Genomic DNA, 12,933 nt, shown 5'->3' on the forward strand with positions numbered 1-12,933 from the left:
GAATTTACACGACCACAGAGTTATTTTGTTATCGCAGGTTTCAAAATTAGCTTCGAACAAAATGAGCACTCTATTGGAGGGGTAGGCAACCTCGGATGCTGTGGACTACACTTACCATAATGCTGTTACAGGCATAATTCTGGCAATGCATCAGGAGAGATGTTGTCCACAACATCTGGAGTGACGAAAGTTGCCGACCCCCGCTAGGGTATACTTTTTTGACTTTGCTTATTTGTTTATTGTTATTTTCTTTATTTGAAGAGCTAGAGAGAGAGATATACTTCTTGACTTTCTTCTGTAACATGAAAATCAAGGGGCACACATTTGATAGCTGGATATTTGGGGGGACAGTAGAGAGTGCCTGAAAATTCTGTGCTGCATTCTGCAGGCCCCTGAAGGTTAGGTTGGATTTCAGCCTTCCCCTAATCCTGTATTGATAAAGAAGGCTCCAAAAGACTTACTTCCTAAAATTATCACTCATTGACAAGAGGATTACAAAATGTTGGGTATTTTGGATCAAATGTTGCATTTCTATTGTAAGTTGGTCACATTTTGCTCTTTAGTAAATAACCCTCTAAGAGATCAGTGTAATATGCAAGACGTTATCTGAGCGATTACTTAAAAAAAAAATTATTTGGTCAGCTTAAGTCATGAGCACATAGTAATTTATCCGTGTTGACTTGCACTGACTCGTGATAAGTCTCATGTCAGTTAGTCATCAGGATCCACTAACTGATAATGTTAATTAACAAAGTATATAACAGCTTGCTGGAGACATTATCACCATACAACACCACAGGCATTCAGAATGGACTCCAGCTCTCACAAACACTATCATGTACATGAATGGGAACCAACAGATTTGTTTAATACATATTATTCTGGAACAAGTGAAAACTATATCACTGAAGAGACTGTGAGGTTTCCAGTTGAACAGCTTTATAAAGTGGCAGGACAAGGTATGCTATTTTTAATACATTAATACATTTAAAAAACACTACGCATTCTCATTGGTATTATATATATATATTTAAAACAAATATTGCAGTGCATAGACTAACATACAGGCATTTTAGGACATCATAGAGTTAAAAAGAAAAGAGTACCTTAGTACACCACAGGTAATAAACGTTTTGTGTAATGGTATAAGCACTATGCACAGTCAGTCAGTGAGTAGCAGGAGGAAAATTAACATAATGAGCGTCACCAGGTCTGTGGTAGAAATCATAAGAGTAAATAAGGAATAAAAACATACATCTTGTCTAGTGTGTAAGTGTAAGCGTAAGTGTAAGTGTAAGCTTCCAGTGTAAGCTTCTATAATTGTAAGCCTCCCAATCAGGTTATGTGTGAAACACATGTGTAGTTGTATAATGCTTCTAAAATAAATATTTGTTTTACCCCTTAAGGACTGAGCCAAATTTACAAGTTTTGATCAAAACAAAACGTAAACAAAAACTTGAATTTGCGCTTTATTTCTGTTCTGGCGTAATTCACCTCTTTCATATTATGTGCACCCACACTTATTATATATCATTTTATTCAGGGGAAACATGGCTTTCATATAACACCTAATATTTAGGTATGACACATAATTTAATATGAATAAAATGTAAAAAAATGGAAGAAAAAAAGAATTTCCATTTTTTTTTGTTCTATGTGACATTCTAACTGTGAATGTCATAATACTGTTTGCTTTTACTGCAATAAAATACACATATTTGTATTCAGCGATGTCTCACGTGTAAAACAGTACCCCATATGTACAGGGTTTATGGTGTTTTGGGAAGTTACAGGGTCAAATATAGCATGTTATATTTTTCAGTTTTTTCACATTTAAATTCGCCAGATTGGTTACGTTGCATTTGAGACTGTATGGTTGCCCAGGAATGAGAATTACCCCCATGATGGCATACCATTTGCAAAAGTAGACAACCCAAGGTATTGCAAACCACTTGGTCACAAACACTGGCCAAAGTTAGTGTTAGTATTTGTTTGTGTGTGAAAAATGCAAACAACTAATTTGTACGCCAATTTTGGCCAGTGTTTGTAAATAAGTGGCTACTAAAAAAGACTGGACATACCCCATTTGCAATACCTTGGGTTTTCTACTATTGTAAATGGTATGCCATCATACGGGTCATTTTCATTCCTGGGCTACCATACGGTCTCAAAGGCAACATAACCAACTTGGCGAATTTCAATGTGAAAAAACTAAACGCAAGCCTTATATTTGACTCTTTAACTTTTAAAAACACCATACAACCTGTACATGAGGGGTACTTGAGGGGTACTGTTATACTAGGGAGAAATATTAGTGTTTTAAAACAGTAAAATGTATCACAACAATTATATTGTCCGTGTAAGTGCCATTGTGTGTGAAAAATGCAAAAAAATCACTTTCACCAATGATATCATTGTTGTAATGTATTTTACTGTTTTGAAAAAACTTATATTTGTGTTCAGAGTAGTCTTCCGAGTAAAACAGTACCCCCCATGTACAGGTTTTATGGTGTCTTGGAAAGTTACAGGGTTAAATATAGTGCTAGCAAATTAAATTCCCTGGACTTTTGGTCTGGGTTGTCAGGCAGGTCTCACAAATTGTAATTAATAAAATGACCTAACTATGTAAAATTATTGCATAAATATATACGTAGAATTATTATATATATATATATATATATATATATATATATATATATATATATATATATATACCGTATATACTCGAGTATAAGCCGACCCGAATATAAGCCGAGGCACCTAATTTTACCCCCAAAAAATGGGAAAACTTATTGACTCGAGTATAAGACAAGGGTGAGAAATGCAGCAGCTACTGGTAAATTTCTAAATAAAATTAGATCCTAAAAAAAATATATTAATTGAATATTTATTTACAGTGTGTATAATGAATGCAGTGTGTGTGTATGAATGCAGTGTGTGTGTATGAATGCAGTGTGAGTATGAGTGCAGCGTGTGTGTATGAGTGCAGCGTTTGTGTATGAGTGCAGCGTGTGTGTATGAGTGCAGCGTGTGTTCGAGTGCAGCGTGTGTATGAGTGCAGTGTGTGTGTATGAATGCAGTGTGAGTGTATGAATGCAGTGTGAGTGTATGAGTGCAGTGTGAGTGTATGAGTGCAGTGTGAGTGTATGAGTGCAGCGTGTGTATGAGTGCAGCGTGTGTGTGAGTGCAGTGTATGAGTGCAGTGTATGAGTGCAGTGTGTGTGTATGAGTGGTGTGTGTGTGTGTGTGTGTGTTGCAGAGCCTTGGTGGGGGGTGGGTGTTTTTTTTATTATTTTAATTTTTATTATTTTAATTTTTTTTATTATTATTCATTATTATTTTTATTTATTTAATTTAATTATTATTATTATTGTATTATTATTTATTATTTAATTATTATTATTTTTTATTATTACTAATTATTTTTTTTCGGCCCCCCTCCCTGCTTGATACATGGCAGGGAAGGGGGCTCTCCTTCCCTGGTGGTCCAGTGGCATTGGCAGTTCAGTGGGGGGGGGGGGGGCTGTCAGAGCTGTAACTTACCTGTCCTGCAGCTCCTGTCAGCTCTCTCCTCCTCCGCGCCGTCCATGCAGCTCCCTCTGTCAGCTCACAGTGTAAGTCTCGCGAGAGCCGCGGCTCTCGCGAGACTTACACTGGGAGCTGACCGAGGTGCTGAACGGACGGCACGGAGGAGGAGAGAGCTGACAGGAGCTGCAGGACAGGTAAGTTACAGCTCTGACAGCCCCAGTCTGTACAGGGAGTGCAGAATTATTAGGCAAGTTGTATTTTTGAGGATTAATTTTATTATTGAACAACAACCATGTTCTCAATGAACCCAAAAAAACTCATTAATATCAAAGCTGAATATTTTTGGAAGTAGTTTTTAGTTTTTTTTTAGTTATAGCTATTTTAGGGGGCTATCTGTGTGTGCAGGTGACTATTACTGTGCATAATTATTAGGCAACTTAACAAAAAACAAATATATACCCATTTCAATTATTTATTTTTACCAGTGAAACCAATATAACATCTCAACATTCACAAATATACATTTCTGACATTCAAAAACAAAACAAAAACAAATCAGTGACCAATATAGCCACCTTTCTTTGCAAGGACACTCAAAAGCCTGCCATCCATGGATTCTGTCAGTGTTTTGATCTGTTCACCATCAACATTGCGTGCAGCAGCAACCACAGCCTCCCAGACACTGTTCAGAGAGGTGTACTGTTTTCCCTCCTTGTAAATCTCACATTTGATGATGGACCACAGGTTCTCAATGGGGTTCAGATCAGGTGAACAAGGAGGCCATGTCATTAGATTTTCTTCTTTTATACCCTTTCTTGCCAGCCACGCTGTGGAGTACTTGGACGCGTGTGATGGAGCATTGTCATGCATGAAAATCATGTTTCTTGAAGGATGCAGACTTCTTCCTATACCACTGCTTGAAGAAGGTGTCTTCCAGAAACTGGCAGTAGGACTGGAAGTTGAGCTTGACTCCATCCTCAACCCGAAAAGGCCCCACAAGCTCATCTTTGATGATACCAGCCCAAACCAGTACTCCACCTCCACCTTGCTGGCGTCTGAGTCGGACTGGAGCTCTCTGCCCTTTACCAATCCAGCCACGGGCCTATCCATCTGGCCCATCAAGACTCACTCTCATTTCATCAGTCCATAAAACCTTAGAAAAATCAGTCTTGAGATATTTCTTGGCCCAGTCTTGACGTTTCAGCTTGTGTGTCTTGTTCAGTGGTGGTCGTCTTTCAGCCTTTCTTACCTTGGCCATGTCTCTGAGTATTGCACACCTTGTGCTTTTGGGCACTCCAGTGATGTTGCAGCTCTGAAATATGGCCAAACTGGTGGCAAGTGACATCTTGGCAGCTGCACGCTTGACTTTTCTCAGTTCATGGGCAGTTATTTTGCGACTTGGTTTCTCCACATGCTTCTTGCGACCCTGTTGACTATTTTGAATGAAACGCTTGATTGTTCGATGATCACACTTCAGAAGCTTTGCAATTTTAAGAGTGCTGCATCCCTCTGCAAGATATCTCACTATTTTTGACTTTTCTGAGCCTGTCAAGTCCTTCTTTTGACCCATTTTGCCAAAGGAAAGGAAGTTGCCTGATAATTATGCACACCTGATATAGGGTGTTGATGTCATTAGACCACACCCCTTCTCATTACAGAGATGCACATCACCTAATATGCTTAATTGGTAGTAGGCTTTCGAGCCTATACAGCTTGGAGTAAGACAACATGCATAAAGAGGATGATGTGGTCAAAATACTCATTTGCCTAATAATTCTGCACTCCCTGTATTATGGCAATGCAAATTGCCATAATACAGACTATTGACTCGAGTATAAGCCGAGTTGGGGTTTTTTAGCACAAAAAATGTGCTAAAAAACTAGGCTTATACTCGGGTATATACGGTATATAGAAAAAAGACAAAATACTCTTGCACTCACGCTTTAAATGTCCCTTGTGTGCCGGGTCCTAAGCCAAGGCATTAAATATCCAAGAAATCCAAAGAGGTAGCAGCACTCACGGTCCAGATAAAAAATCCAAATTTTATTAAAGCATATTTAAAATGATCAACGTTTCAGTCCACTACACGGGACTTTCCTTAAGATATATATTTTAAAATACAGTTGTAACGAATTTACACATAAATATTTTTTTTATGTATTTCTTTTTTATTATTTTTTTGTTTTATTTTTTACGTATTTACATATTTATTTATTTTATATTATATAGAAATATATATATAATGAAAATTATATATATTTTAATCAATATCATTCTATGTGTATTTTGATATATATATATATATATTCATATTAAAATACACTTAGACAGTGTATGTGTATATGATCATATTTATAATTAATATATATATATGATCTAAGTATATATTTTATTTTAAACTGTAACTTTAACTTTTACTTTACTATTTTCAGGCAGCAGGGGGAGTACCTGTCATTACAGGCAATCCCCCTGCTGGCATTGCTGTGGACAGCTATGCCATCCATGTGATCGTGAGGTCCTCGCAAGGACCTCACGATCACATGGCCCAGGGGGGCTGGAAAGGATGGAGGGGGACTCCCTGCCAGGTGAGTCCCCACACCATGATCGCCGGCATGGGTTCGCCGGCGACCGGGTAAGTACATAGGACGGCTTGGGTGTTCTATGCCGTCCTTGGGGACCCGGCTCTAAACGCCAGCGGGCGGTATAGAACGCCGTCCTTAAGGGGTTAAAGTTTGTAAAATTAGTGGTCTTAATTCTTCAAAAAAATTATCAACCATAGGAAAGCCTTGATGGGTGGCTTGGAAGTGGAGTTGTAAAGATGAAGAAACATGTTCTAAAATGATATGAAATATTTAATAGTAATTGTTTTTGATATTCAAAATGTATTCAAAAAGATCTGCTCTTCCAATTAATTCCAAGTGAAAACAAGATTATAAACAAAGGAAAGTAATTTTTGCTTTGTTTGTTTATTTTTTTAATCTTGGTTATTTTTCTACGCAGGTCAAATTCAAGGAGACTATTTGATTGATATTTCTGCTGGCTGTAACATTCACCATCTATTGCCCATTTTTGAGTTTTTTAGAGACATCACTATTGTAGAATTTAGTGATCTCTGTGTGAAGGAACTAGTGAAATGGAAGCATAAGGAGTCTAAAAACTATGACTGGACTCATGCCTTATCGATTATGGCAGAATTGCAAGGTACAAGGTAAGGATCTAGCTAGCAGCCATGTTTTTGATGATTATTGAATTAAAATAAATGTACATAAACTTTTCTGAAACATATTTTAACAAGTTATTTAGAGAAGTAATAGAGAACTGGAAGGCAAATATATCAAAGTAGTCGATCAGGGACAGAATTCTCTTCTTTTTGACTATTCATTTATTGTTTATATTCTCTGTTACATAGACAGGCACATGTCTCAAAAGAATGGATGAGTCTCTCTATACAGACATTGATTCTTAAAGACTCATTAGTGAAATGTAATACAGCTAGTGATCACTTTGCAACTTACCTGCATAACAACGGCTCAGAGTTATGACCAGCTCTGAAACTGAGATTCGACGTTAGGTTAGAGGGATTCCCTTCTCTGGTGAGCTGGTCTATGCTCGGGGAATTATCTTTGAACATAGATTCGACGGATTTCCAGCGCTAGTGAGGTGGTCAATGTCAGGGAATTCCCCTCAATGTTGACCTTTCCTCTAGCGCATCCTCAGTTACTGACCAATTCATTTACGTAAGAGCGGAACCTGGTCGGTAAGTGAGGATCATCTGTAATACAAAAAACAGTCCACCACTTTCCCAATGTAGAGTGCTGTTATTTTGTTATGATAACATTTTTATCATCAATGTACAAAAAGATGAATAAATAGATTATCTTTCGGATACAAAGCCCCAGGGCCGCCATCAGGGGGTGACAACCATGACGGTTGTCACGGGCCTGGTGGCCCAGGGGGGCCTGGCCGCCCGGGCCCCACATGGAGCGGCGGAACTGCCGCTGGTGCATCTGCACTGGGGCCCATCAGGTGGCCCAAGCATTTAGGGCCACCTGATGAGCCCTATATCTTCAGGGGCCCGGTCAGCACTGTAATAGCGTGACCGGGCCCTTTAAAAAGAAATTGCAGCTGCATCGCAAGTTCTACTGTGAAGGCCGGTCACTTCCTCTCAGCTTACTCCGCGCGAGGGTAGAGATGGCCTGAAGGCGGAGAGGAGAGGCATCCGAAGCCCATCACCCCCAGCCACCCTCCTGCAATGCAAAGGTAAGTAAAAGGAGGGTGGCTGAAAAATGAGTTGTGTGTATGTATATATGTATGTGAGTATTTATCTGTATGTGTCAGTATGTATGTAATGTATGTCACTATGTGTATGTATGTATGTATGCCATTATGTATGTATGTATATATCAGTATGTGTGTGTGTGTGTCTGTATGTATGTCATTATGTATGTATGTCAGTATGTATGTAATGTATGTCACTATGTGTATGTATGTATGCCAGTATGTATGTAATGTATGTCAGTATATGTATGTATGTAATGTATTAATGTATATATCAGTATGTGTGTGTGTGTGTGTCTGTATGTATGTCATTATGTATGTAAATCAGTATGTATGTATGTTAGTATGTATTTATGTGTATGTATTTGTCTGTTTGTCAGTATGTATGTATGTATGTCTGTATGTATATATGTGTGTGTGTGTCTGTATGTCAGTATGTGTGTGTGTGTGTATCTGTATCTCCTTATGCATGTGTGTGTCTGTATGTATATTAGTATGTGTCTGTATATGTGTGTGTCTGTTTCACTATGTGTGTGTCAGTATGTCTGTATGTGTGTATGTCTGTTTCAGTATTTGTGTCTGTTTGTTAGTATGTGTGTATCTTTCTTTGTGTTTGTGTGTCTGTGTTTGTGTCTGTGTGTGTATTCCTGTGGGTGTGATTTGGAGGCGGGCCCTGGGGGCGGGCTTGGAGGCGGGCAACCAGGGGCCCAGGCCTTGAGCTGTGTTAGGGGCCCCAAAATTTCTGATGGCGGCCCTGCAAATCCCTACTATAAATCAGTAAAATTGTGTCTGAACTTTGTGATCCTATTGAAGAAACAATTCTGGGAGATGCAAAATGTGTCTAGCTTTTTTTAATATACTATGTTCATTAAGTATGCTTATTTTTACATACTCATTTATTCCTAATTATTATGTTTAATTTTTGTAATATCAAAAAAAGAGGTAGATATTTGGGAAATCCTACTACTGGTCTCTTCAATAGTAGTGCAAAGCATAGACATTATTTTTTTTCGTGTATCATGCACCTCTTTCAGGTTAGGTTTGCTCTGCCCAAAATAGACCAAAAGTTTAACTTGTTTAGGAAGTGTCTGCCACATAGACATTGTTGGGTTTCTAGGTTTCAAAGACACCAGAAGCTTGAGCCCAAATTAAACCTTAATGACACCTCCCCACAAAATGCATGAGTGTATCACAGAGATCCCAAGCAATACAACTCACTCTAAACTTAAATCATGGTGTGTATGAGTGTATCACAAAGCTCCACAGAAATAATGCTATGAGCAATGTGCAATGTGTATGAGTGTACTACAGAGCTCCATAGCAATACATTTCACAACCTCACCAAAACAAAACTCTCAGGAATAGTTTATGAAAATAATGAAAACGCACATTTTATGTTTGCAGAATAAAAATGTGAAGTGAAAAAAAGAGCAAAATAAAAAGTAAAAAAATAAAAATAAAAATGAAAATAACAATAACCCCCCACCCGACTATTTAAATTTTATAGGAATCTTTCACAGGTGGTATAAATTAGTCCCAAATTAATCAAGACACCACAAATCAAATTTCATATGTAGGCTGTTGGATTAGTCAGTTTTTAATGTATTCATCCAAAAAGCTTCTCTATGAGTCAGTTTTTTAGTCCTATTACTCTTTCTTCAGTCTACCTGTTATAAAAGAGTGACAAAAAAAATAAAGCTTTCTAAACTAAAATGTGTAGAGAATATTCATGATTCTCAATGTAATAACTAAAATTATTTAGAGATAATACACCCTCCTTCCAAACCAATAATATGTCATCTATATATCTACACCATAGTACCAAGCACTGCATTACCAGAGATATATTCCCAGTCCCTCATGTAAATATTTGCATATTTGTGCATCTTACCCCTTATACACACACACATACACACACACACACACACACACACACACATATATATATATATATATATATATATATATATATATGTGTGTGTGTGTGTGTGTATGTGTGTGTGTATAAGGGGTAAGATGCACAAATATGCAAATATTTACATGAGGGACTGGGAATATATACAGCATTAATGTATTATTTGCACCCAGGTGTCAATATAGGCAGAAATATATTTTTACGTAAATATATACATACACATGTTTTGAATACTGTTTACATATACTGTAACTGTTCTCTCTAGTGGCTGTGGTGCTTAGACTGTTTTGTTTTTTATTCACATTTTTTTAAATATTCCCATCCGAAAATAAACATTAGAAGCTCTTACCACTTGCGATAGATTTGTTTTATTTATTTATTTACTTTTTTTCTTAAACAAAAAAAGGATGGTTCTTAGGCCCAATTGCTCATATGGACAAGCCTTCTATGTCAATCACAGTGATGATTCATGTAATATTCTGTGAAGATACATTCTGATTTATTATGAAGACATGCCAAACGGAAAAAAAGTGGGTGAAATTACCCAGACCTAGTAGTAGCTGCTATGAGTTTAAAACTTAACTTTTAATACTAACAGAATAAACGAAAAAATTAACAACAAAATAAATACAAAACATACTCAATATTGCAAAATCCCAGAATGGAAGATGCACAAAATCATGAAAAAATGAAGTATATACACAGAAACAATAAGAAACAAAATAAGGTTAATTCTTGCTTACCTTTAGCCTAGAATGGCAGGCTATGATATCTGTTAGTAAGGATTGTTATTTTGTAGCAATATTAACAAACAGTTGCTTGATAGCCCTTAAAAAGTTGGTTGCAGTCCAGGCATAGTATTATGAGCTCCCGTTCAGAGCTGCAGGGCAGCACCACGTAAGCAGTGCTTTCAGGCTGCTGGTTTTGCACAGAATTACAACAAAAAAACTGTCTAGGAAATTCTAGAGACATGCACTCCCATTTTGCTCCCATTTTAGTTATTTTATTATGAAGACATGCTTTACCAGAAAGACAGCATCATTTAGGTGTATCAATCCTAAACATTAACAAGGCCACATGGCTATGTGGGTGGTAATGTGACCTCATATGATGTACCTTTTTATGACATAATATAGCGTAGCAAGACAACTTCACAGCATGCATTGTTATAATCATTATATATTACATGGAATTTCCAGAAATCCATTTAACTAATGGCAAATAAATACAAGATTTGTGAAAAAATTCAATAAATTGATTTGTCTGAAATAAAACGCCTTTGATTCGTATTCAAACTAATCGATTTGTTCTGAAAATAAATGGAAATTCCAACTCTGAAATACAACGGAAACAGCTCATCCGCTTAAAACAAATTGAGGGGTTTTGATATGAATAAATCAGTTAATTCTCAGATTACTCATAATGTTTATTGATAAACCAAATGTAACGGAGCTCCAGTACTCCAACCGAGTACCTCCATGTCTGCTTTCTCGTAGGTTTTAGGGACCCTGGAGCACTTCAGACCCAGTTGCCAAAGCTTGACTGGGATCACTTAGGGCATTTTCCACCCTGGATCAAACACCAGACAACACATGGTAAAGGTTAAACAGCAACTCTTTAATGACCACAGCACACATAGTTTAAGCCCCCAACAACCTAATTTACATACAATAGGTTGATAAGAGCACTATAGTACAAGGAAGGGTGGGGTCACACAATAGCAAGGGCTGATGGGAGATTGAGGAGGGACAGAGCAGCTAGTTTAAACTGGTCTGGCAGTGTCCCTGGGACAACGCCCTGCTGGGGAAACAATGGGACAGGAAAAAGGGGAAGGGGGAGATGCGCAGACCAGCAATACATTCAACATACCCTGCACAAATAATGGGCACAGGGGGACAAAACACAAAAGGAATTTGGGGGTTCACACATTGTGTCTGTCTTCCATCAACAGTGACGGTGACTACCGTTACACCAAACATTTATACAAATCTCATAGATATGTTGAACAATTTGGCAAGACTTATTTCCAAATAAGTAAAAACAAAAGAGAGCAAATCAATGCTCCTTCTAAAGACATGCTACAGATCACGTGTTATATGGGTCTCCATTGTATGTATGTATTAAACTTTTAGCCATCTGGTTATATTTTTCAGCTTCAAGGGCAATGAAATGGAAAATGCTTTAAGAAGAAATATCTCACACATTTTAAAATGTGATTTCACCAAGGAAAACATTACAGATCCAGTCGTTCTACCAAAAGCAGACTGCGTGGTCAGTTTGTTCGTTTTCCATGTGGTTTGTGAAGATCTAGACGAATACTGCCGGAACCTGAAAAAAGTGTCATGCTTGCTAAAACTGGGTGGGCATCTACTGCTATTTGGAGTATTTAATGCAAAATATTATACCTTAGGTGGGAGCAAATATCACATATTAACATCTGATAAAAAGTCTGTAGAGGAGGCTCTGAGAGATGCAGGATTTGTTATCGAACACCTGGAAGTGATAGAAAGCAAAATGCGCGATGATACAACATATATGGAACATATGTGTTTTATTAAGGCCTTAAAAGAGAGAAATGTACTTGTTTAAATTGGGACTTCACCCGAATATTCCATCTTAAAGGGAATGCATACTTGAAATGCATTCCCTCTTTTCAAAATTATTTATATAATACACAAATTAAAATTATGTCAACAAAATAAATAAATAAATAAATACATAAGTAGCCCTTTTAACATTCCTAACGCTTGCTATTGACACTTGCACAATGCAGTGATAGACAGACCCTATTTCAGCAGGAAGTGACTTATGAATCAGGGTCTACTTATTTTTGTTCTATAGGATCTGCCCTTATCTCTATCTGGGAATGAGCTCAGATGTTGCCTACACATATTGCATGCTGTGCAAAATATGGACAATACTAATTAAGGTAGCCCGGAACTAAATGCTCCGACTCCCTGAGTGACAGGTCTGGTGGGCTGGCTTACAGCTACAATGATGTTTTAGAAATCATTGCAGTTATAAGTCTCTTTCCGATCTGAGGGTTGGTTCAAGGTAATTTTTCCACTCAAAAAGTTTGCAATTATTCAAATTTGTTATGATGTTAAGACTGGTCCTTTAAGGACACATGACATGTGTGACATGTCATGATTCCCTTTTATTCCAGAAGTTTGGTCCTTAAGGGGTTAAAATTGTTATAGCTAAATGTGGCA

The 12,933-nt window shown here is 37.4% G+C and overlaps 1 protein-coding gene across 1 annotated transcript; it reads left to right on the forward strand.

Annotated features, from left to right (window-relative positions):
- The first annotated feature begins 808 nt into the window (after window positions 1-808).
- Window positions 809-12,310, forward strand: LOC134576995 (indolethylamine N-methyltransferase-like). Its single transcript, XM_063435645.1, has 3 exons — window positions 809-959; window positions 6,529-6,736; window positions 11,875-12,310. The coding sequence occupies exons 1-3, from the start codon at window positions 809-811 to the stop codon at window positions 12,308-12,310; spliced, it is 795 nt and encodes a 264-aa protein (XP_063291715.1).
- Window positions 12,311-12,933: the final 623 nt, after the last annotated feature.

The sequence above is a fragment of the Pelobates fuscus genome, chromosome 11 (genome assembly GCF_036172605.1).
Source record: "Pelobates fuscus isolate aPelFus1 chromosome 11, aPelFus1.pri, whole genome shotgun sequence".
NCBI classification, from domain to species: Eukaryota; Metazoa; Chordata; class Amphibia; order Anura; family Pelobatidae; genus Pelobates; species Pelobates fuscus.

What these genes read in the sequence shown, in the direction of transcription:
- LOC134576995 (XM_063435645.1), top strand. Translation starts at nt 809, where the DNA reads ATGGACTCCAGCTCTCACAAACACTATCATGTACATGAATGGGAACCA. An exon ending in TTATAAAGTGGCAGGACAAG is followed by an intron (nt 960 to 6,528) that starts GTATGCTATTTT and finishes TTTTCTACGCAG; the next exon opens with GTCAAATTCAAGGAGACTAT. An exon ending in GCAGAATTGCAAGGTACAAG is followed by an intron (nt 6,737 to 11,874) that starts GTAAGGATCTAG and finishes TATATTTTTCAG; the next exon opens with CTTCAAGGGCAATGAAATGG.